Source organism: Babylonia areolata, chromosome 34 (assembly GCF_041734735.1).
Source record: "Babylonia areolata isolate BAREFJ2019XMU chromosome 34, ASM4173473v1, whole genome shotgun sequence".
In the NCBI taxonomy this organism is placed as follows: Eukaryota; Metazoa; Mollusca; class Gastropoda; order Neogastropoda; family Buccinidae; genus Babylonia; species Babylonia areolata.
In genome coordinates, this window is record NC_134909.1 from 8,048,853 (window position 1) to 8,076,622 (window position 27,770).

The following is a 27,770-nucleotide window of genomic DNA, read 5'->3' on the forward strand; positions in this document are numbered from 1 at the left end:
CGAGACCACTGGGCCACCATGTAACTGATTCCGAGCCAGAAGGGGCAGACATAGATTCTTCATTCTTTTAGCAGAGTGTACAGGGTGGGTATAATTATGGGATTCACTGTGTCTATTTGTCTGTCTATTTGGTATCATCCAAGCCAAAGGGTAGACATGGATTCTTCATTCTTTTAGCAGAGTGTACAGGTTGGGCATGATTATGGGATTCACTGTGTCTATTTGTCTGTCCATTTGGTATCATCCGCACAACAAAACCCCATTTTCCAAACAAATCCAGTTCAAACTGTGGCGTTGACTCCGATGCAGTTTAGGTTTTGAGGCAAGTTTGAGGTGGACCTGCCCTGATAAAACTGAACACTCGATTTCCAAGCCAGGGTATTGCTTGCCAAAAGTGACACAGACATATGACTTTATTTGTTTGCTTTGGGCCCAGCTGAAGAGAGCATACTGGGGAAGTGCTGTTGTGGCCCGGGGAAGGAGAGGGTGGCGGGTGTGTGGTGTTTGTTGTTGTGACTGAGTGACACGAGTCAAGTCTGTTGAGATAGGAACAGAACCGTCACTGTGTGCTTAACTCACTCAGTACGGCCAGTCCTCTCTTCTCCTCTACACAGACCCCTCGGATGTCCAGTGGGTGTCTGAATGACCCAACCTTTAGCTTCCGTCGTCAGAATGGTGGTATTCTTTGTCAACATTCACGTTTTCAGTATAAGAGCCTTCCGCTTGCAATATTTTGATGATGGTAATTGGGGTGAAACGCTGTTAACGTCGTCTCTTTCACCGTTCGTATGGAAAGAGTTAACTTCATTTTGCATTCAGTTTACCACCAGTGTGTTAAGGCTGCATCCTTGTGGTTTTCTTTATCAGTGTGAGAATCGAATAAAGAGATCGTATTACTTTTCCAAACTCTCTCTTTCTCTCTTTGTGGTTGTGTCTGTCTGAGTCTGTCTGTCTCTGTCTCTCTCTCTGTATCTCTCTTTCTCTCTCTCTCTCTCTTACGCTCTCTGTCTTTCTCTCTATCTTTCTTTCTCATCTTCTTTAAATCCCAGTCTGCTTTTTTATCTCTTGTTTTTCTTATTGTTGTGCTTATGTGAAGTACTCTAGGAAAATTAATTTTTGTTTGTTCTCTGTCGGTCTCCCCCCGACCCCCCTCCAATAAAAGGCCTTTACTGGAGATGGTATTAGTAGAAGATGCAGCAGCAGTAGTTGTATTTGTAGTAGTAGTAGTAGCAGCGGCAGCAGTAGTTGTAGTAGTAGTAGCAGCAGCAGCAGCACTTGTTGTAGTGGTAGAAGTTGTAATAATAAGATGTGGTCTGTGTGTATGTGTGTGATCTTGTTAGCAATGCCATTTACAGAAAGAATATTATATAAAAAATGATGATGATACTACTGCTACTACTATTACTACTACTACTACTACTTATGATGATGATAATTATAACATGCTCTCTCTCTCTCTCTCTCTCTCTCTCTCTCTCTCTCTCTCTCTTTCCCCCCATCCTCTCCATCTATCTCTTTCTTAACTGCCTTTGCTCTCCCCTCTCTCTCTAACACACCTTTCTCTCTCTTTTTATTTTGACCTCCTCTTAGAGCATTTTTGTAATCCCTTTTATTTGCGGGCTGGCTTGATTCACACACTTAGCAGTACACGCCAAAACCTTAAAAAAACAACAACAAAAAACCAAAAAAAACCAGGAAGTTTATCGTGTTCACCGGATCCTCGAATGCTCGGAGGTATTGTTTCCTTCTTTTTCGATTCTTCCACTCCAGCCAGTACCTTACTAGCCCTAAGGGATACAGATACAGAAACAGGATTCTAGTTAATTATAAAAAAAAATTGTTCGGCCAGATGAGGTGTACTGTATTAGTTATCCACTTATCACCAGACATTTGATATTATCGATACTCATTCACACACACACACACACACACACACACACACACACACACTCCCCACTCAACCAAGTTTACCATTTCACCTAAAATCCAGTTGTACCATTGACACGTTTTCATTGGAGCTTAAGATTTATAAGACTATTTCCACTTATCACTGCTTACAGTTCGAAATAATGCGAATCAAAATGATCGAAGACTATAGTAGTTATAAGTGCGTGGTGTTTGCTTACTGTCAACACATGATCACACAGTCAGGAAAATCTGCTCAGTAAGCAGCATGCACAGTGATACCACACCAAACGTGTGTGTGTGAACAAAAATTCATTTCACATCTACAGTGATAGTCACTATCCAGTGCAGTCTCAATATTAAGAAAAGAAAATAATAAATAAATAAATAAATAAATAAATAAATAAAACAACAACAGCAACATTTGTAATCCCTTTAGACAGTGCCTTAATTTCTATACGCAGTTATATAATAATTGTTTCAATGTGCCTTTAACTCTTTCCATACGAACGGCGAAAGAGACGACGTTAACAGGCTCTTATACTGAAGAGGTGAATGTTGACAAAGAATACCACAATTCTGACGACGGAAGCTAAAGGTTGGGTCATTCAGACACCCACTGGACATCCGAGGGGTCTGTGTAGAGGAAAAGAGAGGACTGGCCGTACTGAGTGAGTTAAGACCAGGAAGGTAATTGTGTCTACTGTGTCCTGAGAAGCTCATAATGGACCACCAGTGCCTTCCAAACTTGCCCAAACCAGCCAGTATGTTGCCGCCAACAAGGAAATAGCAACAGGAAGACAGGGATCCGCGATTGTTAGAGGTACCGTAAACATCTTGCACAAAATCACTGGTGGTTGAAGACCAAGAAGCTGCACAACAAGCCAGCCAGCAGATAATTATTGGCATCCACCTTCCATTTTTCATTATGTTGAAAGAATTCGGGATTTTTTTCTTTGCCTTGCACCGAGTCGTTACAGTAGCAGTGAATGCAGTTTGTGTGAAATGCGAGAAACCACAGTTGCTTTTTAGTGGAAGTGTGTTGTATGGATTCGGTTTCGGATGATTTATTCATGTATGCCATTGCCCCTAATGAAGGGTACAGTATACAACATTATTAAACATGCAAGTGCACAAGGTGAAACAATCATCAAAGGAATTATCTTAATTGATCATAACTTAAATGCTTTATGTAAGTAAATGGACACACTTTATCAGATGCCATCAGCAGACATCCGAAACTGATTGGGAAATTTAAAATACTTTCGCGGAATATACTGTTTTCTTAATTTACTAAAAGCAGGACAACATAGAATGAAGTGTAACTCATCTTCAACACCACTTCTGCACAGAGGGCAATTTAACTCAGCCACAGAATGATTTCTATAATGATAATAATATTGAGCATTTTCTGAAATACCTAATCTAAATCTTGCTATTATGAATTTCAAATGTTTTTCTAAGCTAATCTGCAAGTAAGTTTTCATTTTATGTGCAGTGCAAAATGTTACGTACATTTCTATGTCTTCGAGTTTCATTCCTGCCACCTGCAAACAATTAATCTTTCTTTAAATTAAATGAGAAACTGTTTAATTTCCTGGACACCTTGATTCATCCATGCATATCCAAAACCACATTGGTATAATTTACATCGAATATTTGACGCCAAATTTCATTTACCTTTTTCATCTAAATCATGTAACATTTTATAGGCTTTATGTGGCAGTCTGTGATTATCCATTCTCGTCAACTTAAACCAATATCGAATACAACATATCGTAAAATTTATGTAAATTGGATATCCATTGGTTTCTCCATATACAAGATCATTGGGCGTTCGCATTTCAATCTCCAGAAACCTTTTTAAAGTAAAACCGGTACTTTTTCAATATGGCATGCTGCAGTATGAAGGCCCCAAAGTTCTGCACCATACTGGACAATGGGTTGAACCTGTAAATCAAATAACTTGAGAAACAAAGATAAACTGTCATTATTTAGAGAAGGTAATTTTCGCAAAATACATAAAACTGCATTCTTATCTTTCAAGTTACTGGACAAATCAATACAGGCGGCAGTGAAGCTCAGTTTGTTGAAAACAATATACCTAAATATTTGTAAGCATTAACTACTGGCATCACGGGATTATCATATTATGTCCATTTTTCTCTTCGGCTAAATAACCATCTTTTCGAAACACAATACTACTACTTTTATTCAAGTTTGCTTTCAGTTCAAGAGAACAAGCTGCTCTATGTAAATTGTTCAACTGAGTTTGCAAACCAATTACTGTTTCTGAAAGCAAAACAACGCCATCTGCTAAAAGATAAAAATGCTCAAAATAATCAAAAGTGAATTATGCCCCATGCTTACTATTTTCTATAACTTCTCTTGCAAGTTTATTCATAAAGACTGAAAATAGCATAAGGCTGCACACATCGCCCTGTTTTACACTATATATGCAAATGATATGGTCCGTCAGTTTAGATCCACATATTATCCTTACATTAACATTATTATATATGCTTTTAATACATCGATACAACTTACAATTTATTCCATTTTCTAAGAGAATATACCATAGGAATTTTCTATTTATAGAATGAAAGGCCTTCTGAAAGTCTATAAATGCAACAAAGCTTTCAATTAAAACAAAATTGTTTTGTACAAAAGCTAACAAAGTAAACATATGATCAATAGTATAATAAGTATGTGTTGTATGGAGATTTTGAGAGAAAAAAAATCCTGCGCTGTTTCCATCCAAAGGTTAAGAAGAAGCTGAAAAGAAAAATCTTATACTGTTTCCATCCAAAGGTTGAGAAAATTTGAAAAGAAAAATCTTATACTGTTTCCATCCAAAGGTCGAGAAAATTTGAAAAGAAAAATCTTATACTGTTTCCATCCAAAGGTTGAGAAGAATTTGAAAAGAAAAATCTTATACTGGTTCCATCCAAAGGTTGAGAAGAATTTGAAAAGAAAAATCTTATACTGTTTCCATCCAAAGGTTGAGAAAATTTGAAAAGAAAAATCTTATACTGTTTCCATCCAAAGGTTGAGAAGAAGTTGAAAAGAAAAATCTTATATTGTTTCCATCCAAAGGTTGAGAAGAATAGAAAAATCTTATACTGTTTCCATCCAAAGGTTGAGAAGAATTTGAAAAGAAAAATCTTATACTGTTTCCATCCAAAGGTTGAGAAGAATAGAAAAATCTTATACTGTTTCCATCCAAAGGTTGAGAAGATTTTGAAAAGAAAAATCTTATACTGTTTCCATCCAAAGGTTGAGAGGAAGTTGAAAAGAAAAATCTTATACTGTTTCCATCCAAAGGTTGAGAAGAATTTGAAAAGAAAAATCTTATACTGTTTCCATCCAAAGGTTGAGAAGAATTTGAAAAGAAAAATCTTATACTGTTTCCATCCAAAGGTTGCGTAAGCATAATCGACACAGTGGTTTGTTGTTGTTGTTGTTTTGTTTTTATTGTTTGTCACGAGAGCGGTGAAGGGGAGAGAGGGATGACGGGAGAAACATAGTTTCTTGCCGTGTTTAGTCATGTATACTTTGGATTTCCCAGCAAAAATTCGTTTCTCAGGAAGTCGTTGCTTAATAAAACACATTTGGTTTCAGAAACAACAGCACAAACAGTCACTCTCCACCCCCACTCCACCCTCTCTCTGTCTGTCTGTCTGTATCTGTGTGTGTGTGTGTGTGTGTGTGTGTGTGTGTGTGTGTGTGTGCACTTGTGACGGTATTATTCGAGGGCGTCGTTTCCATTTTCTCGGGAACAAATTTCAGGTTCAACGAATCAGTGTCATCACAAGTGGCTTTCATGGCTTATCCGCCACTGTAACATATTACCTGCCTATCTGAGAACTTTGATCGACCAAAATTATGTGACAAGGGTGTGTGTCACCGCATGTGTGTGTGTGTGTGTGTGTGTGGCTGTGGCGTGATGATGTTGTACATTTTGTGCTGGACATGATGAGTATTGTCTTCCTGTGTGTGGTCGTGTAACCCTCTCTCTCTCTCGATCAAGATATCACTTGTGGTGGTTGTTTTTTTTTTTTATGTTGTTGTTTGTTTGGTCGCTATTCTTTGTGGGGGTTTTTTCCTTCCTTTTTTCATATATTTCCATGTTGCTTGTTGAAAATCACTTGTCAGTCATTGTATTATATAAAAAAAATAAAATAAAATAAAATAAAATAAAAACCTCTCTCTCTCTCTCTCTCTCTCTCCCTGTCTGTCTGTCTTCTTCTTTCTCTTTACCTACCTCTCGATGTATCTATTGATTTATATATTTCTGACCTCATTTATCTGACATTTATCCTTGTCCATTGCACATTTATTTTGTTAACGCTACCGGTCATGCCTAACGAAGTTTTCGTCAAGTTATTACCAATGTGCAGTTTCACAAACGTTCCACTATTTCCCACGATGGCAATTGTTCTATCTTTCATTATTGTTGTTGAGCTGAATAAAAACATTTCTTTGTTGGGGGTTGTGTTATAAGCAGAAGCAGCAGTAGTAGTTGCAGCAGCAGTAGCAGAAGTAGTAGTACCAATAGTTGTAATAGTAATAGTAGTAGTAGTAAGATGTAGTCTGTGTGTATGTGTATAAACTCATCAGCAATGCCAATACTGAAAGAATATATCAATGATGATGACATGCTCCCTCCCTCTCTTCTCTCTCTCTCATTTTCTCTTTCACATCACTCTCTCCCTCTCTCTTTCTCTCCTCTCTCTCTCATGCCTATCTCCAAATATTAAAAAAAAAAAAAAAAATCACTTGGAGCTTTCTGTAGCTCCTTTGGGCGTTGGTATGATTCAAACACTTGGCAGCCTATGTCAACGACTTTTGGACCAGGAAGGTATGTGTTTGCTGGGTCTTCGAAAGCTTGGGGCTATTGTTAACTTTTTTTTTTCTCTGCTTCGCCCACTCCATCCAGTATTCTGCTTGCACTAAAGGATACAGAAACCGGATTTTAATTCAACAATGATTAACAAAGATGAGCTGTAATTGTTATCCACTTATCACCATACATTTTATATTTTCGACACATACACACATACTCTCTCTCTCCCTCTCTCTCTCTCACTGGCACACACACGCATGCATGCACGCACACGCACACACACACACACACACACACACACAAACACACTCCTCCAAGTTTACCATTTCACTTGAATGCAGTTGTTTCATTGACACGTTTTCCTTGGGGGTAAAGAATTATAAGGCTATACACTAATTATTACTGCATACAGTTCGATATAATGCAAATTAAAATGACTGAAGACTATAAAAGTTGTAGGTGGGTTGTATTTGTTGGCTCCGAGTTCTGTCATGGGGTGGTGAAAACAGCTGAAATACTGACACCCTGTTTAATTCCTCAAGCATTACTTTGTGTGGCAGTATAACCTTTATTTCTTCCAGTGTTGAGGTATTAAGCCCAACCTTTATACATGGTGGAGGTTTCAGAAATGAACATTCATGTTTGTGAATGTTACTGTTCTGACGTCTTTCTCTCCCCTCTCCCCATCTCTCATCCTTCTCTGCTCAACTGACTTTGTATCTGCTGCTCTACTGACCATGATAACACACAGTCTGGAAATTTGCTTAACAAATAGCCTGCACTGTTTCATGCAGAATGATACCAGACGTGTCATGCACATGAGACTAAAAGCGTGCTGGCGAACCATTTTGTGATGGTATCAGCCTCAATCAAAGTGTTTGTAATCCTTTTGGACAGTGCTTTAATTCTTATGGCAACATGCTTTCAAAACTAGGAAGATAACTGTCAGATCAGCTGGTCAGTCATATCCAGTAAGTCTTTCTAAAAAAAAAAAAAATAAAAAAAAGAGCATAAGGCAGATACCTTTCAGCGGGGAATTTTTGCCATAATTAAGTTTGAAATGGGAGGTATCTTTGAGCTTCTTCAAGATGGATCCTAATGACAGATAAAGCGCATTTGTACACAGGGGTGAATCACATACACTGTAAATGACTGAAAAAAATCCACACTGTAGTGTACTGTTTATAGCAGTACCATTCTTTACCACTATAAGTTAAAGTTTGTAATAATCAGCAGTGCAGGTGGCTGGCATGCATATACTAATTAAGAGCACTTTCAGTCTTCGTCAGTAGCATGGATTTTGATGTGGAAACTGTGTGGTTTGGCTGTAAAGAAGACACAACTGATTCATGTTAAGGTGGATGCCACCCAGTCTGGGGCAATACACTTTGTCCAGCACCCTGTACGTAGAAGGCCACACACCAGTGCATGTGAATAGTCACACACATCCTCGAGGATGTCAGCAGCATTGGTAAAATACTGTTAGTTCTGAACACAATAATTACCTTGTATACCAGACTTTTTCTGACAGTTAAGACTGGGCTGTCAAGTGTAAAGAAACCGAATCTTTGAACAATCCTGAGTTTGTTGTCTGTGTATCTGAGTCTATATCTATGTATGCATATTTTCCCTGATACCTCAAAATGTCCTTTGGTAAAGGAAGAGCACATTTCAATATTTTCTGGCAGCGAAACTGTCAGGGTGAAATCAAACCCAATTTGTTATATATCTTAATTGTGGGATGAGGAGAGAGTGAGTACCTACACTACATCCTGTACCTACCCTGAACCCACCCATTTCCCTGCCCCTGTTTTCTTCCCTTCCATAATTTGGCGCTGCGAGCAGGGTCAGCAGGTAAGGCTTTTGATTTCAGAGACACACTAAAGTGAAGTGCTAAGCAATACCAGCTGTTATTTGTTTTTGGTTTTTTGTGGGTTTTTTTTCTCAAACTGGCTATCCTTTTTCTAGGAGTGTGGGGGGTGGCTGGAGTTGCTTCATGCAGCCTTGGACCGGCTAGCTCATAAGGGCGAAAAGTGAAGGTGCAGTAGCCTGCCGGTAAAACCCACTTAGAGTAGCTATCCCCTGATAGTTTTTTTTATTCCCACAATTTTCGCCTTTAGCTATCCCCTGATAGCTTTTTTTTTTATTCCCACAATTTTCGCCTTTTTCTTTCTATCCCAAACCTTTTTTCACAACTCGACGCAACCCCTGCTATAGCGGTAGAGTAAACAACTTGATGATTGTGGCCGTCAAGTGGACGAAGATCCTGTACTCTGAGAATTCTTGTGGGGTTTCTGGTGGGCTTTGGACTATTTACTTAAAATCTAAGCCATTGTTTTTTTATCCTGGTCGCAGGGTAAATAAAAATAAATGTAATTTTTTTTAAAGTGGGTGGGGTAGGGGGAGATAGGAGGAGGGGTTGGGGAGGACATAGATAAAGTGTGGGTACAGAATGTTGTGCAGACACTCTTTCTCCCTGTACCACCATCAGGATCAGTTGAATAGTTCCAATGTTTCCTCATTTTTGATGAAGACTTAAGTGGATCAACTGATTTATCAAAGGAATGATAGCTGATTTAGTATTAAAAAAAAAAGAAAAAAAGAAAACAAAATCAAGAATCATATGTCTTCTCCTAAGGTTGTTTTGGTGACTACAGGTTCTGTTCATGCTGAGATCAAGTCTGAGTCGACAAATCTATGCGATGACCCAATCTTAACATAAGCATTTCTGTTTTTTGTTTGTTTGTTTTTCCCTTGTAGGTATAGCTTGTTTGTGATTCATTTCAGAGCAAAAGAGAGGAAGAGCACAGCTATACGTGGTCTCGGCCAAAAACTGGTACAACACTGAAAGGCACTGGTTGGCTGCCATCATTTTGTTCCTGTAACCCATTCACATTCCTTTGGGTGTAAACATAACCCCTCTTTCTTCCTTCGATTCAAAAAAGAACAATTCTACCTGATTAATATGTTATATATACACATTCAATCATTGGGGAAAAAAATTGTGGGTGGGTGCATGTAGCTGAACAAGCTGTAAATTAATCACAAACAGCTTGAGTTTCAAAGAAAGCGTTTATTCGTTTGGAAATAAAAATATACAAAAATGTATTATAAAATCAATTCAGTAGAACAAATAAAAGCAATGTAATGGAGCAAAGTTTCTGTATGTTACATACAACAATAACAAAACTGAAAAGTGCAAAGCATTCAAGACTCAAGTGTGATTCCTACTGACTTTACCTTAATTCAGAAGTACCGTATAAAGAAAAAACAACATGATTTTGATCATCACTGCATTTCCGTAAGGGAACAAATATACTCAGTGGTTAAAGCATTGGATCATAGATCATGGGTTCTAATCTCGGTAACGGCGCCTGGTGGGGTAAAGGGGAGATATTTTTCCATTCTCCTAGGTCAACATATGTGCAGGTCTGCAAGTGCCTGAACCCCCTTTATGTGTAAACACAAGGCCTAAGACAACTGGCAATTTACTAAGTGATTATGTTTGCATTCTTCAGATCCACTATTGCATATCAGTTCCAAATCTTCTTTGTGATGCTCAAAATGATCACACACAGAGTCAAAAATGCTAATTTTTAAAACAAACATCATGAAAACTCAGTGGCCAACTCCTGCCAAAACGAAATTTCAAAGTTGGCCATCCAGAATAACATGGTTTGGCTGCCAAAACTCCACCCTCTGAAATCCTCTTTCCAATTAGTTCATTTTCTAATTATCTTACAGTTCATTCCGTCCTGATCAGCTCGTGGTGTGGCGTACACAGATCTGTCCACACACTCCGACACCTTGAAACTGTAGCCTAGATCTCTTACAGTAAATTCAGTCCTCTTCCTAGATTTCTTACAGTAAATTCAGTCATCTTCCTCGAAGTCTAGTAAATCTAGTCCTCTTCCTAGATCTCTAACAGTTAATTCAATTCTCTTCCTAGATCTCTTACAGTAAATTCAGTCTTCTTCCTATATGTCATACTGTAAATCAAGTCCTCTTCCTAGATGCCATACAGTAAATCAAGTCCTCTTCCTAGATGCCATACAGTAAAAACCAAGTCCTCTTCCTAGATGTCATACAGTAAATTCCAGTAAATCCGGTCTTCTTCCTAGATGTCATACAGTAAATTCAGTCCTCTTCCTAGATGTCATACAGTAAATCAAGTCCTCTTCCTAGATGTCATTCAGTAAATTCCAGTAAATCCGGTCTTCTTCCTAGATGATATACAGTAAATCAAATCCTCTTCCTAGATGTCATACAGTAAATTCCAGTAAATCCGGTCTTCTTCCTAGATGTCATACGGTAAATTCAGTCCTCTTCCTAGATGTCATACAGTAAATCAAGTCCTCTTCCTAGATGTCATTCAGTAAATTCCAGTAAATCCGGTCTTCTTCCTAGATGATATACAGTAAATCAAATCCTCTTCCTAGATGTCATACAGTAAATTCCAGTAAATCCGGTCTTCTTCCTAGATGTCATACGGTAAATTCAGTCCTCTTCCTAGATGCCATACAGTAAATCCAGTCTTCTCCCTAGAGATTTTACAGTAAATTCAGTACTCTTCCTGGAAGTCTTACAGTAAATTCAGTACTCTTTCTAGATGCCAAACAGTAAGTTCAGTCCTCTTCCTAGATCTCGTACAGTAAATTCAGTACTCTTTCTAGATGCCAAACAGTAAGTTCAGTCCTCTTCCTAGATCTCGTACAGTAAATTCAGCCCTCCTAGATCTCTTACAGCAAAGTCAGGAGAGTGAAGAGGCCGCTTACAACCCAACCGCAGCTCTCCTCATTTTTGACTAACTTGTGTAAACAAAGTGAGTCTATGTTTTAACTCGGTGTTCGGTTGTCTGTGTGTGTGTGTGTGTATGTGTGTGTGTCTGTGGTAAACTTTAACATTGACATTTTCTCTGCAAATACTTTGTCAGTTGACACCAAATTTGGCATAAAAATAGGAAAAATTCAGTTCTTTCCAGTCATCTTGTTTAAAACAATATTGCACCTCTGGGATGGGCACAAAAAATATATAAAAAAGAAGCCTAATTATATGCAAACTGCATTTACTGTTATATTTATATTTTTTGTATTCTCTAAACTTGGCACTTTGACCTCTTATTCTGACACAACAACAAGAGCAGTCATTATAATCATTTTTTGTTCGAACAGGAACTTCTTTTACTAAGCATGGGATTTTTATTTATTTTGCAAACGTTTTGGTGCAGATAGTAAAAAAGGGAAATTACTCTGTAATTAATGCTAGGAGACTTAATTTATCACAAGTGAGTCTTGAAGGCCTTGCCTCTCTTGTCTAATCCATGCTATCGCTAGTTTTGCCTGCCGACAACTTGAACATGAGAGAAATCACTAGGAGAAGGAACGTGGGGTGATGGTGTCAAATTCCACCATAAGCAACATCCATTTTCTCCTCTGATTCCTTTTTGGGTTATTTACTTCAATTCTTTTTCATGCACCCATGTGATGTAATCGTTGCTTCCCTTCAATGCCTTTATTTTGCCCGAATTATTTTCCACTGGATTTTAGATCTTACATACAAACTGACAACTGAAACACGATTGTTGTTACATGGACTCGCTCTGTGTACACAATTGAGAGAAAAAAAAACCGAAAAGAAACCACACACACAGAAAGATAGGAAAAGAGGATGGACAGAGATGTACAGGGAGAAAGACAAGTACCATTTTTCGTTTCATGCTGAAATTATATAATGAAGACATATGCTAAGCTAGTTTCTTCAGTCAGTTAAAAAAATAAAAATTAAAAAAAAGTTAAAAAAAGACAATTCTGGTTTCAATAATTTTAGAATTTATCAGCAGAACATCCAAATAACATGATTACTTTTTAAAGAACGAATAAAACAAAGATTGCATGAATAGTATATATCCCAAGTTGGCATGCTTAAGTTCATCAGAACGAACAGTACTCAAACAACAGTATGTTTAAAGTAAAGTTTGAATTTGAAAAATGCTCAACAATTCTTCCCACAGTGTTTAGCTAACCATGTACTACTAAAACAACAGAATTTTTAAAGTAAAGTTTGAATTTGAAAAAAATGCTCAATAATTTTTCCCACAGTGTTTAGCTAACCATGTCCCAAAATAAAGAACACTGATTCATTGATTACCCATACAGACAGAATGCATACATAAAATTAAAAGATATAAAAGGCTGCTCAGTAAATGTTACCTGAATGATGTTGGTGATGAGTTCCATTATATATTTTGATGTTGTTGTTGGGTTGGGGTTTTTTTGTTTTTGTTTGACATGTTATTAAAGCCATACTACAACAGTAACCCAAACGCTTTGAAGTTTTCTTGTCTGTTTTATGACAAAAACAACAAAAAAACAACAACAAAAAACAGAACTAATTTCTTGACGCTATCCTTAAAAAAAAATTAAAAAAAAAAAAGAAAAAAAAGAAAGAAAAGAAAAGAAGAAAGAAAAAAAAGCCAAGTCAGTGAAGTATCACCTCTCCAGTTGATTTCCATATCAATGTTAGTGCAGATCTGTTAGTGCATTTCTGTTCTGATAATATTTTCAGCATAATTTCATAAACAAGTACTTAGTGTTCACAATGCACTGTGTAACCTGGCCATGTATACTGTTGCCATGATTTGTTGTTTGTTTGCTGGGTTTTTCCCCCATGAGCCCCAATGAGGTCTTTGGAATAAACCATGACTTGAATGAAATTTGTGTAAGCCGACCTTGCATTTGTCAATGCAAGAATGTATTGACAATCAAAATCGAAAACTGAACATTTGTCTAGTTAACTGAAATATGGGAGAAACAACCTAAAACGTGCTAACAAACTCTCAGTACATGTCAAAGTAACTTTTTTTTTTCTTTTTTCTTTTCTTTTTTTTTGAGGGGGGTGCGGTTCTCTTTTAGTAACTGGCTGAACTGGTACTATACACCCTCTTGTAGTTTTCGTTATGTCCACCTTTAGCCCATTTGATAAAGAAAGCATCTGTAGAGGATTTTAAATAATAACAAAAAGAAAGAACAAAACAACAACAACAACACACACACACACACACACAAACACACCAAAAAACATCATCCTAAACCTGATCACAAATCTAAACTAATTTCATCAAAATCTACTGTTAACACAAAAAATTGACCAAAACTACTTTCCCCTGCAAAAGAGCAAGTTCAAGGAATGTTCCTGTATTTTTTTGTGTTTAACTGTACAACTGATAAAACAAAGGGTCAGAAAAAAAGAAGATATGTACAAGACATGCCATATTGTAAATTCATACAAAAAAAGGCCAGAAGCAGCCAGAGATTAAAATCATCTCATGTGTGGAAGACAAAGATTGGCAAAGAAAAGCTTCAACATGAAATCTTATCATTGATTTACATAAGTAAAATACTAAATTCTTGAAAAAATAAATAAATAAAAGGGTTGGATGGGTAGGTAATTTCAACTCTGAAAATGCCCACAAATCAGAAGACGGGAACAACAGAAAAGGATACTTTAAAACGTTAAACAATATAAACAGAAAAAGATACTTTAAAAAGTTAAACAATATAAACAGAAAAAGATACTTTAAAAAGTTAAACAGTATAAACAGAAAAAGATACTTTAAAAAGTTAAACAATATAAACAGAAAAGGATACTTTAAAAAGTTAAACAATATAAACAGAAAAGGATACTTTTAAAAGTTAAACAATATAAACAGAATAAGTACAGAAAAAAAGTACATTACAAACAAAAACTTAACAGAAAGCAAAGAGCTGTAGAAATGCTTATTGTATAACCCCCCCCCCCCCCTCCCCCCCCCTTATGAATCAATCAAAAACATTAACATATATAAAATCAAAAACATCAGATATTGCAAACACAATATTTTCATCTTTGAACAAAGGAAAGGTGTGTATACCGTTAATTGTTCATTGCTGCTTATGGTCCATCCCACTGCACAGGACTGTCAAACCATACCATAGTGCTATTCCAGACCTGTCAACCCTGCCACTTCAAATGACACAAAACGAGCGCTGTTCCAGACCTGTCAACCCTCACTTTCAATGACACAGAATCAGTGCTATTCCCGACTTGTCAACCCTGCTACTTTCAATGACACAGAATTAGTGCTATTCCACACCTGTCAACCCTGCCACTTTCAATGACACAGAATTAGTGCTATTCCAGACCTGTCAACCCTGCCACTTTCAATGACACAGAATCAGTGCTATTCCACACCTGTCAACCCTGACACTTTCAATGACACAGAATTATTGTTATTCCACACCTGTCAACCCTGCCACTTTCAATGACACAGAATTATTGTTATTCCACACTTGTCAACCCTGCTACTTTCAATGACACAGAATCAGTGCTATTCCACACCTGTCAACCCTGACACTTTCAATGACACAGAATTATTGTTATTCCACACCTGTCAACCCTGCCACTTTCAATGACACAGAATTAGTGCTATTCCACACCTGTCAACCTTGCCACTGTCAATGACACAGAATTAGTGCTATTCCACACCTGTCAACCCTGCCACTTCAAATGACACAAAACGAGCGCTGTTCCAGACCTGTCAACCCTCACTTTCAATGACACAGAATCAGTGCTATTCCCGACTTGTCAACCCTGCTACTTTCAATGACACAGAATTAGTGCTATTCCAGACCTGTCAACCCTGCCACTTTCAATGACACAGAATTAGTGCTATTCCAGGCCTGTCAACCCTGCCACTTTCAATGACACAGCATTAGTGCTATTCCACACCTGTCAACCCTGCCACTTTCAATGACACAGAATTAGTGCTATTCCACACCTGTCAACCTTGCTGCCACTGTCAATGACAGAATAAGTGCTGTTCACAAACAGGTGCCTACTGACGCCATATCTATGACTGTCACTCGTCTCTTCCTCCCTCACCTCAACTATTGTTCAACTCTCTCTTGTCCTGGCTTGCCCACTTCATCAATCAACTCACTTCAGCGCATGCAAAATTCTGCTGCTCAACGGTTTTGAGTAAAAAGGAGATTCAGTCACATCACTTCAGTGTTACACGCACTTTGCCAGCTTCCTGTCTCTCAAAGGATAGAATACAAGATCCCACACTCTGCTGCAAACAGTGAACCAAACGGCCTCTCCTCTTCCACATGACTGTCTTCACTTCTGCACCCTAGTGTACTGTCAGTCGCTGCTCTTTCTCTTGTCTCTGGTTCTTCTGCTTGGAACAACCTTCCCCTTTCTCTTCGGGAAAAGCCAGCATTCACCTCCTTCACGTCAGTCTCAAAACTATGACCTATTTCCAAAGTAATGTCTCCCCACCCTCCGCCCCTCTCTTTTATACACAACACGGTTATATCATTTATTGTCATCAATACTATACTTTGTTACATACTTTTTTCATATGTGTAGCAATGGCTTAATGACCAGTTTTGTACTGTACATTGGTCGTTAAACATTGCCCAACCATCCATGGGTTTTTTTCTCACGGCCCTCTCCACTGAAAAGAAGAACAAAAGAGCTGACATCCTGAGCAGACTACCAATGATTTGCAATGTACATGGACCCTTTGGCAAAATATGCACCAGAAGTCACCTTTTTGTTTAATGCTCGATCAAAAAACAAAAAAACAAAAACAAAAAAACACAAAAAAAAACAAACAAAAAAAACCAGACTGTAAGTTATTGGTTTCTGGATTTCAGGCGCATTTTGATTTTACAGTTACTTATGCAACATTACTGCAGAAAAAATGTCCACAGACATAATAGTAGAAACACCTATAAAGTATAAAACAACAAAAAAAGAAACAACATCATTTACAATTTAAATTCGTTTGTATGGGATTGTTTGTCCAATGCTGAAGTGGTTTTCAATGTTGGGAAGAGTGTTAACAGCACTTTAACAAGGAAACCTTGACAGGAAATAATCTAACAGTCACATAAGTTCTGGGTTTTATTTTATTTTATTCTTTTTTTGTTTGTTTGTTTGTTTAGGTAAACTCCTTTATCTCAGCTTTAGCTTTTAGTTTTATTGGTAGTGAAGAAAACACAGTTGTTCAACACGGTTTTATGATTTCCCACAAGTAAACCATTTCTGAATCACCAAATATGTCACTTTTAAACATTGTTAATCATACCGAGATCACACCTGTATATTCTGCTTCATTTAAATGTATAATGATTTCCAGCACTGTCAATAACCTGTATCAAAACCATTCAAACCTTTTTTCCCCCTAAAATGTTACTACTGTCTGATTACAACTCTGTTTTTATGTTGCATTGCATTGTGTTGCGTGTCAAGGCTTGATATCGCCTGAAAGAGCTGACATGTTTCTGACTGCAGGATTCAAGAGACATGTTAACAACCATCACAGCTCACAAGAAACAAACCTTTGTATTTCTTTGTCAGTAAATCTCCTCACATTTCTTCCACAGCTTATCAAACAGTGGAACATCTCACCATAATTGTTCGAATACTGACATTATGTACATTGTAAGAAAATAATGATGGCATTTTCAAGCTGTGCATTTAATTTACTTTTCTTTCTTTTTTTCTGTTTTTTTTTTCTTTTTCTTGTGACAGATGAATGGGTGTGGTGGGTGTGGCATCATTCCTTCTTTTGTTTCTCAAAAGTGATAGCTATCTGATGGTGACATAACCATCTGTTCCACAGACAACCCATTTCATGAAAAGACTTACAGACTGATCAATACCAATGTCTGCAACAGTAACAGTTGTCATGGCAAAGACACACTGTCCATCATAATTAATGGCAAACTATCATATTTACACCATTTTTCTTATCAATCACTTTCAACTGTTAAACCTCTGTGAAATGTACCAAAGGAAACCAAAAGATAGGATTTCATCTTGGTGCCAGTTTCTTTGGTTTACATTTGCTTTTCTTTTTTTTTTTTTTTTTTAGTTGGAGCCTTCAGCCTCCTACTTTTCCCAACCTTTTTTTTTCTTCTTTTTTTTGTGAGGCCTCTACATTTATTCAGTAATACATCCTGTACACTTTTTACAACATAATTTTCTTCAAGTGGATGCGTGGCACAACAGCTGGTGTAGCACTGTGAAAATTATTTTATACAATGATTGTAATACAATGCAGTGCAACGCATTTCCATAGTTCCAAGAAAGAACATTGCGCAGGCAAATAAGAGCACGTTGCACAATGGTAACAGCTGGACTGAAATCAGTGCATGTCCAAACCTCTCCACTTGACACAAGTTCACAAGTGCGCCAAACACCAGGAACATTCTTAAGCATGTGCCCACAAGAGATGTGAACTGAATTATTCATAAGAATGCAATAATGCTTAACATACACACACATGCACACACACATGGACAAAGGCATACACAGACCATTTTTGTTAAATAAAAGAACGAACGAAACACACACACACATGCATGAATGGACAAAGATGCAAACACATGTGATATTTCAAACATGCACATGCACAAACAAGAGTCTGGTAAAAATGATACAGCTAAAATTGTGCAGTGGTGAGAGAGAGAGAGAGAGAGAGAGAGAGAGAGAGAGAGAGAGAGAGAGAGAGAAATAAATTCATGTATCTGACACTGAACCATGCAGACAAGCATCAAAAGCATTTCAATCTCAACAATATTAGGGTTGGAATACAATATGGTTCCATAAATTTAGCTTTTTTTTCTTTAATTAAAAAAAAAAATATATATACATATATATATAAATAACCTGCATGCACATGCATTCAACATTATATTTACATCTTGACTGAGCTTTGCACAGTATCTCCAATTAGTAAACATTATGCAATAACGTTCATTGTGAATGATATTATCCCCAAAGAAAGCTAACACTGGGACAATATGGATTGGAATGTTGTGGTCAGTATGATATTTACATCATTTATGTATTACTCTTCCGAAAATTTATCGCAGAAACAATAATGACATTATCACAATATAACAATACAATACAACATTGGTAGAACTTTGGGCTGGAATGGTGGAGCCATCATGCATTTACATCTTGATTAAAAATTGTTATACATCTTTCTTGAATGAACATCTTTCCGCAACAATGACATTTATCACAAAAAAGATATAACACTTGTATAATTATGGATTAGAATGACATGACAATTCTGATTAATAACATGTGAATGTTTGGTACAGTGTGTGTATGTGTGTGTGTGTGTGTGTGTGTGAAACAGTGTGTGTGTGTGAAGTACTGGTAGAAGTATGGGTTCAAATGATGCTGTCATTATGTCCATATACAGAAATATTGACAAAAACTTGTTAAAATACCTTCACATCTAAACATCTCAGTGACATTATCATAAAAAGCGATATCATCTTCTCAAAATGTACATACCAAAATTCCGGAACACAGTACAAAAAGATATGGGGGGAATGGATCCCCTTGTCTACACACCCTTTGTAAGTATGACTTGGAATGTCATGGTTTTTACATGATATTTACATCTTGAATAAGCCTCATTCTATGCCTCAGTTTGGTAAACATTTTGCATCAACACTGACAGTAACAGTATCGCCAAATAGTCAAAACACTGGAAAAGTGTGGGACTGGAGTGACATGACACAGTCATTCTGTTGGAAAAGATACCAATGTATGGTGTAGGATGTGTGTTTGTGTGTGTGTGTGGGGGGGGGGTGGGGGGGGGGGAGGAGAGAGAGAGAGAGAGAGAGAGTTTGCACTCTTCCGCTACAACCCTCATGGTCAATCATTTCTGTGAGTAAAATATACACACAATTAACTGCCATTTTTCAACCATATCCCATTTCCAGGAATGCCATATGTTAGGTGTGTGTTTTGTAATCCACAGATTGCTAACATCAATCACAAAGTTTGTCAAACTTGAGCAAACTGATGTATATCACTAAGCTTATTAAACCTGAACAAATTCTCATTTTTTGGCTATATGTTGCCATTAGACCCGAACAATCAGTTGATGGCAAAATGCTGTCATTAAACCTAAACAGTTGCTTACCATGTATAGATATAAAAAATATGAACAAACTATAAAGTGCTCACCGTATGTTGCCATTAAATCTGAACAGTTGCTGGCCATATGTTGCTATTAAACCTGAACAGTAGCTGACCATATGTTGCTATTAAACCTGAACAGTTGCTGGCCATATGTTGCTATTAAACCTGAACAGTTGCTGACCATATGTTGCTATTAAACCTGAACAGTAGCTGACCGTATGTTGCTATTAAACCTGAACAGTTGCTGGCCATATGTTGCTATTAAACCTGAAAAGTTGCTGACCATATGTTGCTATTAAACCTGAACAGTTGCTGGCCATATGTTGCCATTAAACTTCAACAGATGCTGGCCATATGTTGCCATTAAACCTGAACAAACTATCAGGTGTTTGCCAAATGTTGCTAATAAATCTGAACAGGTGCCCATCATATATTGCCATTAAACCTAAACAAACTATCAAAGTGCTTGCCATAATCATGTTGCCATTAAATCTGAACAGGTGCTCACTTGCCTTTAAATCAATAAACTATCTGGTGCTTGCCATATGTTGCCATTAAATCTGAACAGGTGCTCGCCGTATGTTGCCTTTAAACATAGGACAAACTGTCAGGTGCTTGCCATATGTTGCCATTAAACCTGAACAAACTATCAGGTGCTCACCATATGTTGCCATTAAATCTGAACAAACTATCAGGTGCTTGCCATAAGTTGATTAAATCTGAACAGGTGCTCACCATATGTTGCATTTAAATCTGAACAAACTGTCAGGTGCTTGCCATATGTTGCCATTCATTTGTAAAAGCATCTGCAATGAGCTTTACGTACATATATTCTGTTGTTTAAGAGATGTAAATACCCAGCTGAATCATACCCCCCCCCCCCTCTCCCAGCAAATTTCATGTACACAGATCTGTTCCCAAGCTTTAAAAACACACATGAATCAATCACAGATTTCAAACACAGTGAGTTCAATTCTTGTAGGCACTGCCCTCCAGAAAAGACGTGTGGATGAACAACTAACATCAAACACAGCAGCTTCAGTTCCACTGAATAACAATCATATAGTCATCTTTATAGTTATCTTTAAAACAAGACAGCAACAAACTCCATTCATGTGTATTTTGTCATTCAATCATGTTACACAGATGAATGAACCATTAAACTTGAAACACAGAAGCTGTGGTAAAGCATGTGGCTATTTACAAAACCTCAAAAACCTTAAGTACATTTCAAAAGAGCAAAACCCCTGAAGCTCCATTTTCATTCTGTGCACATTAAGCCACTATTGTCCATGATTTTACAAAATGCATTAATAAGCAAATCACATAAGTAACACTACAAACATTGATCATGCAAGAAGGAAGTGAGCATTGGTGAAAATCAGCAACACTGAGTGACAGTGGTAAAACGGAAGTGATTGCTGAAAATGGTATGGGGCAAATCACTTTGCTAGGGTTTTTGCCCACTAAAAATCTATTTTACATGGATCCTCAAGAAAAATCAAATCAACATATGTACATTCTTTTTTTTTTTTTTCTTTTTTTTTTACTGTTGGTATCAGTGCCAAGTGTCTAAAAGATGAACATCATTTTCATGGATATGACACATACAAAGGAAGCTTTGGAAATAAAAAAGGAATTCACCATTAACGTTGGGAATGTGACACAAAGCTGCTGCAATGAACTGGTTACAAGGTATTGCTAGAAGCTGAAACCCTAACAACAGTGCCCCACTGCCCGAGGGTAATCTGTGACCTTGTAGCCCAAGGAAGTCTGTACAATCAAAACAACACTGATCCCAATGAAGTGACCTGCTGGCTGTCATAGCTGCTGCATCAAGCGATGCCGGTAAACAAAGCATGGTCAGGTGGTAGGAAGTGATGAGTGGGTGATGGGCCCTGCTTCAGCCTCCACACACACTGCTGGCCGGAGACAAAGTGCTGCTGCTGACGGCTGGGTCACAACAGTTCACACATACTCCCAGTGAGAAAAAACAACACCCCCCGCCCAAAAAAAAACAACAACAACCAGTACATGGCACCATAAAAATGGATCAAACATTCATGAGCATAGGGGAGAGGAGGGCAGGGGATGAGGGTGTGGAACCAAGGGAAGTTTCAGTTTCAGTGAGCTGTGAGAACATGCAATTCCATATATACAAAACCACATCTGCTGATGAAAAAACAAACAAAGAACAACAACAACAACAAAAACCCATAGCAGATGCCTGACCTTCACTGATGGAGCCAACACGCTGATCAAGCGTTGAGAGTCCATCCTGGGTTTGTGCACATGAAAACGAACATGAAATAAAACATGGGGAAGACAGCAAGAAGGTGAAGGTGGGGGTGGTGTGGCAATGCTGAGACCTGAGGACTGTGGCTCCCTGCCTGGAGATGAGGAAGGACTGAGACAGCAGCAATGGGTTACAAGGAGTGATCAGAACATGACACTCTGCTTAAAGATCAGACCGATGCGCCCCTAGCCTATCTCAACGTTCCTGCACACCTCTGTGTCATCCACTTTGACAACTGACATGGCGAAGAGGACACAGACCACATTGATGAGATGCTTCCAAAAACTTCTCCACATCTTGTACAAGAGATCACATCACCAATGAAGAAGTGAGAAACCATCAGGCAAACCCCCCAAAACAAAAATATAACCACACCATGGTGAAGAAACACAAACTGAAGTGGCACGTGTCACAATCACAGTCCTGTAAAGCACAGTGCAAGGAAGAAGAAGGAGAGGCAGACAGAAAAAGAGACGACAGGACACTACCCCAGTATGGACAGGCCTGAGACACAGTGACACCCTCAGAGAGACCAGGAACAGAGAGAACTGGCTGCCAGATCATCAGTGCTGTCTCCACGGTTGTGTGACTTTGGGACAGAGGAAGAAGAGAGAGAGACTGTGGGATCTGGGCTGCGGATCATCAGTGCTGTCTCCACGGTTGTGTGACTTTGGGACAGAGGAAGAAGAGAGACAGACTGTGGGATCTGGGCTGCGGATCATCAGTGCTGTCTCCACGGTTGTGTGACTTTGGGACAGAGGAAGAAGAGAGACAGACTGTGGGATCTGGGCTGCGGATCATCAGTGCTGTCTCCACGGTTGTGTGACTTTGGGACAGAGGAAGAAGAGAGAGAGACTGTGGGATCTGGGCTGCGGATCATCAGTGCTGTCTCCACGGTTGTGTGACTTTGGGACAGAGGAAGAAGAGAGACAGACTGTGGGATCTGGGCTGCGGATCATCAGTGCTGTCTCCACGGTTGTGTGACTTTGGGACAGAGGAAGAAGAGAGAGAGACTGTGGGATCTGGGCTGCGGATCATCAGTGCTGTCTCCACGGTTGTGTGACTTTGGGACAGAGGAAGAAGAGAGACAGACTGTGGGATCTGGGCTGCGGATCATCAGTGCTGTCTCCACGGTTGTGTGACTTTGGGACAGAGGAAGAAGAGAGACAGACTGTGGAATCTGGGCTGCGGATCATCAGTGCTGTCTCCACGGTTGTGTGACTTTGGGACAGAGGAAGAAGAGAGAGAGACTGTGGGATCTGGGCTGCGGATCATCAGTGCTGTCTCCACGGTTGTGTGACTTTGGGACAGAGGAAGAAGAGAGACAGACTGTGGGATCTGGGCTGCGGATCATCAGTGCTGTCTCCACGGTTGTGTGACTTTGGGACAGAGGAAGAAGAGAGACAGACTGTGGGATCTGGGCTGCGGATCATCAGTGCTGTCTCCACGGTTGTGTGACTTTGGGACAGAGGAAGAAGAGAGACAGACTGTGGGATCTGGGCTGCGGATCATCAGTGCTGTCTCCACGGTTGTGTGACTTTGGGACAGAGGAAGAAGAGAGACAGACTGTGGGATCTGGGCTGCGGATCATCAGTGCTGTCTCCACGGTTGTGTGACTTTGGGACAGAGGAAGAAGAGAGACAGACTGTGGGATCTGGGCTGCGGATCATCAGTGCTGTCTCCACGGTTGTGTGACTTTGGGACAGAGGAAGAAGAGAGACAGACTGTGGGATCTGGGCTGCGGATCATCAGTGCTGTCTCCACGGTTGTGTGACTTTGGGACAGAGGAAGAAGAGAGACAGACTGTGGGATCTGGGCTGCGGATCATCAGTGCTGTCTCCACGGTTGTGTGACTTTGGGACAGAGGAAGAAGAGAGAGAGACTGTGGGATCTGGGCTGCGGATCATCAGTGCTGTCTCCACGGTTGTGTGACTTTGGGACAGAGGAAGAAGAGAGACAGACTGTGGGATCTGGGCTGCGGATCATCAGTGCTGTCTCCACGGTTGTGTGACTTTGGGACAGAGGAAGAAGAGAGACAGACTGTGGGATCTGGGCTGCGGATCATCAGTGCTGTCTCCACGGTTGTGTGACTTTGGGACAGAGGAAGAAGAGAGACAGACTGTGGGATCTGGGCTGCGGATCATCAGTGCTGTCTCCACGGTTGTGTGACTTTGGGACAGAGGAAGAAGAGAGACAGACTGTGGAATCTGGGCTGCGGATCATCAGTGCTGTCTCCACGGTTGTGTGACTTTGGGATAGAGGAAGAAGAGAGAGAGACTGTGGGATCTGGGCTGCGGATCATCAGTGCTGTCTCCACGGTTGTGTGACTTTGGGACAGAGGAAGAAGAGAGACAGACTGTGGGATCTGGGCTGCGGATCATCAGTGCTGTCTCCACGGTTGTGTGACTTTGGGACAGAGGAAGAAGAGAGACAGACTGTGGGATCTGGGCTGCGGATCATCAGTGCTGTCTCCACGGTTGTGTGACTTTGGGACAGAGGAAGAAGAGAGACAGACTGTGGGATCTGGGCTGCGGATCATCAGTGCTGTCTCCACGGTTGTGTGACTTTGGGACAGAGGAAGAAGAGAGACAGACTGTGGGATCTGGGCTGCGGATCATCAGTGCTGTCTCCACGGTTGTGTGACTTTGGGACAGAGGAAGAAGAGAGAGAGACTGTGGGATCTGGGCTGCGGATCATCAGTGCTGTCTCCATGGTTGTGTGACTTTGGGACAGAGGAAGAAGAGAGAGAGACTGTGGGATCTGGGCTGCGGATCATCAGTGCTGTCTCCACGGTTGTGTGACTTTGGGACAGAGGAAGAAGAGAGACAGACTGTGGGATCTGGGCTGCGGATCATCAGTGCTGTCTCCACGGTTGTGTGACTTTGGGACAGAGGAAGAAGAGAGACAGACTGTGGGATCTGGGCTGCGGATCATCAGTGCTGTCTCCACGGTTGTGTGACTTTGGGACAGAGGAAGAAGAGAGACAGACTGTGGGATCTGGGCTGCGGATCATCAGTGCTGTCTCCACGGTTGTGTGACTTTGGGACAGAGGAAGAAGAGAGACAGACTGTGGGATCTGGGCTGCGGAACTGAACAGCAAGGGTGAGCCGCAGCAAACTGATGATACACAAACACTCAGACGGACTTCTTTCATGACACCACTGGATACAATGTATATATTCAATATCCTCCATTGGCAAGGCTAAATCAATCCAACAAAACTGAGTAAGCAGATACAGTAAATCACTTTAACAAAACAGAGTAAGCAATAAACAGTTCAAAAGCCCCCATATGTACAATCTCCAATAGCACATTTTTAATCGACATACAAAAAGCTAAGATTTTTTTTTTCATTCTGGATACACTTTGCTAAAACAAAGCTCTAGGCACCTATTTCCAGTCAGCTCATACATTTTCATTTTTATGCTTGGTCTTCAATTTATTAAAGAAAAACTGTTGAGCAATGGGCTTATCTTTCAACTGATTCTGCAGTTGTACACAAATTACAGTTTTGCTGATAGTAAAATTTCATCAGACACTTCCCTCTGGTTCATGGAATTACAGTGACTGAAAAATACCAGTTTATATTGCCATTCTCATGTAGTTTTCACATGTTTTTCTTATTAATTACTGCAGAATTCATTTTCAGAAATATATCCCAATCTAATTCATCTTTATCTGCACATACTGTGTCTAATAGCTTTTCCCTTTTAAACCGCCTGTGTTTTTCTCAGCTGGATTTGCCAATACAAGTTTTTTTCCCTCAAAGAATGCAGATACAAAGATTCTTTTTCTTCTTTTAAACTGAACCCCCCCCCCCCTCCAAAAAAAAAGGACACAATTGCTGCCCGCCCCCCCCTGCACTCAAACACCTTAAACCTTTCCCTCTACCAGTCAACCCATCTTACATTAACCACCAGAGAACACTATTCTGATCATGACTACCGCATTTCACATCAAATATGTATCCGTCGCAATGTACATGCATACACATGTACTTACCCACACATACATGCACACACGCCGCACCCACAATCATTAAGGAAGAAAAATGCAGCAAAAACCCAAAGTATTCACAATCCACCACTCTTACTCAAAATCTGAAGCCCTTGAGAGTCATGGTTAAAAAGACGTTTTGGAAGCCAGCTTCGGACAAAAAAACAACAACAACAACAAAAGATAACTGACAGAAAAAGGCACAATTTCCCAGGAAAGAATAACTTGGGTACCGGTGCTGTGTCCTGCAGGACAGAAGCATTTTCAGTGTCGGCCTTCAAGCCCCCGTGATCGGCGGGTGCTTCAAGTCCAGCGACCCTGAAGAAGCAGTCGCTGATCAGCAGTCTAGGACTTTGGAGGGAAACGGACCTCCATATACTCCGTCTTCTCACGAGGTGGTGGCCGTTCATTGTGCTGCTGATCCCTCTGGAAGCCCACCGCCGCGTACAGCAGACCATCCTCGCTCTTGTAGAAGAAACCTTCAGTTCCACCATCGATCTGCAACATAAGGTGTGGGGGAGTTAGAGACAGAAGCCTTGGGACCCAGTGGACCGAGGTGTGGGGGAGTTAGAGACAGGACCCAGTGGACTGAGATGTGAAGTTAGAGACAGGACCCAGTGGACTGAGGTGTGAAGTTAGAGACAGGACCCAGTGGACTGAGGTGTGGGGGAGTTAGAGACAGGAACTTGTGGACTGAGGTGTGGGGGAGTTAGAGACAGGACCCAGTGGACTGAGATGTGAAGTTAGAGACAGGACCCAGTGGACTGAGGTGTGAAGTTAGAGACAGGACCCAGTGGACTGAGGTGTGGGGGTAGTTAGAGACAGGACCCAGTGGACTGAGGTGTGAAATTAGAGACAGGACCCAGTGGACTGAGGTGTGAAGTTAGAGACAGGACCCAGTGGACTGAGGTGTGGGGGGAGTGAGAGACAGGACCCAGTGGACTGAGGTGTGGGGGAGTTAGAGACAGGAACTTGTGGACTGAGGTGTGGGGGGAGTTAGAGACAGGACCCAGTGGACTGAGGTGTGGGGGAGTTAGAGACAGGAACCAGTGGACTGAGGTGTGAAGTTAGAGACAGGACCCAGTGGACTGAGGTGTGGGGGGAGTTAGAGACAGGACCCAGTGGACTGAGGTGTGAAGTTAGAGACAGGACCCAGTGGACTGAGGTGTGAAGTTAGAGACAGGACCCAGTGGACTGAGGTGTGAAGTTAGAGACAGAAGCCTTGGGACCCAGTGGACTGAGGTGTGGGGGAGTTAAGAGACAGGACCCAGTGGACTGAGGTGTGAAGTTAGAGACAGAAGCCTTGCGACCCAGTGGACTCAGGTTTGGGGGGAGTTAGAGACAGGACCCAGTGGACTGAGGTGTGGGGGAGTTAGAGACAGAAGACTTGCGACCCAGTGGACTGAGGTGTGAAGTTAGAGACAGAAGCCTTGTGACCCAGTGGACTGAGGTGTGAAGTTAGAGACAGAAGCCTTGTGACCCAGTGGACTGAGGTGTGAAGTTAGAGACAGAAGCCTTGTGACCCAGTGGACTGAGGTGTGAAGTTAGAGACAGAAGCCTTGTGACCCAGTGGACAGAGGTGTGAAGTTAGAGACAGAAGCCTTGTGACCAAATGGACTGAGGTGTGAAGTTAGAGACAGAAGCCTTGTGTCCCAGTGGACTGAGGTGTGAAGTTAGAGACAGAAGCCTTGTGACCAAATGGACTGAGGTGTGGGGGGAGTTAAGAGACAG

General features: G+C 40.2%; 2 protein-coding genes and 1 long non-coding RNA gene across 4 annotated transcripts in view; 2 read left to right on the forward strand and 1 right to left on the reverse strand.

Moving 5' to 3' along the window:
- The window catches only part of LOC143277491 (uncharacterized), a 534,532-nt gene that overhangs the window by 145,582 nt on the left and 361,180 nt on the right, over positions 1-27,770 (forward strand). The window lies entirely within an intron of this gene.
- Positions 1-27,770, forward strand: part of LOC143277494 (uncharacterized) — a 297,802-nt gene that overhangs the window by 116,408 nt on the left and 153,624 nt on the right. The gene's annotated exons all lie outside the window — the stretch shown is intronic.
- Positions 17,718-27,770, reverse strand: part of LOC143277422 (uncharacterized) — a 91,148-nt gene continuing 81,095 nt past the window's right edge. The window contains exon 20 of the mRNA XM_076582225.1: positions 17,718-26,537. Within this exon, the coding sequence (XP_076438340.1) occupies positions 26,385-26,537 (153 nt within the window). The 3' untranslated portion in view covers positions 17,718-26,384. The remainder of the gene's footprint in view (positions 26,538-27,770) is intronic.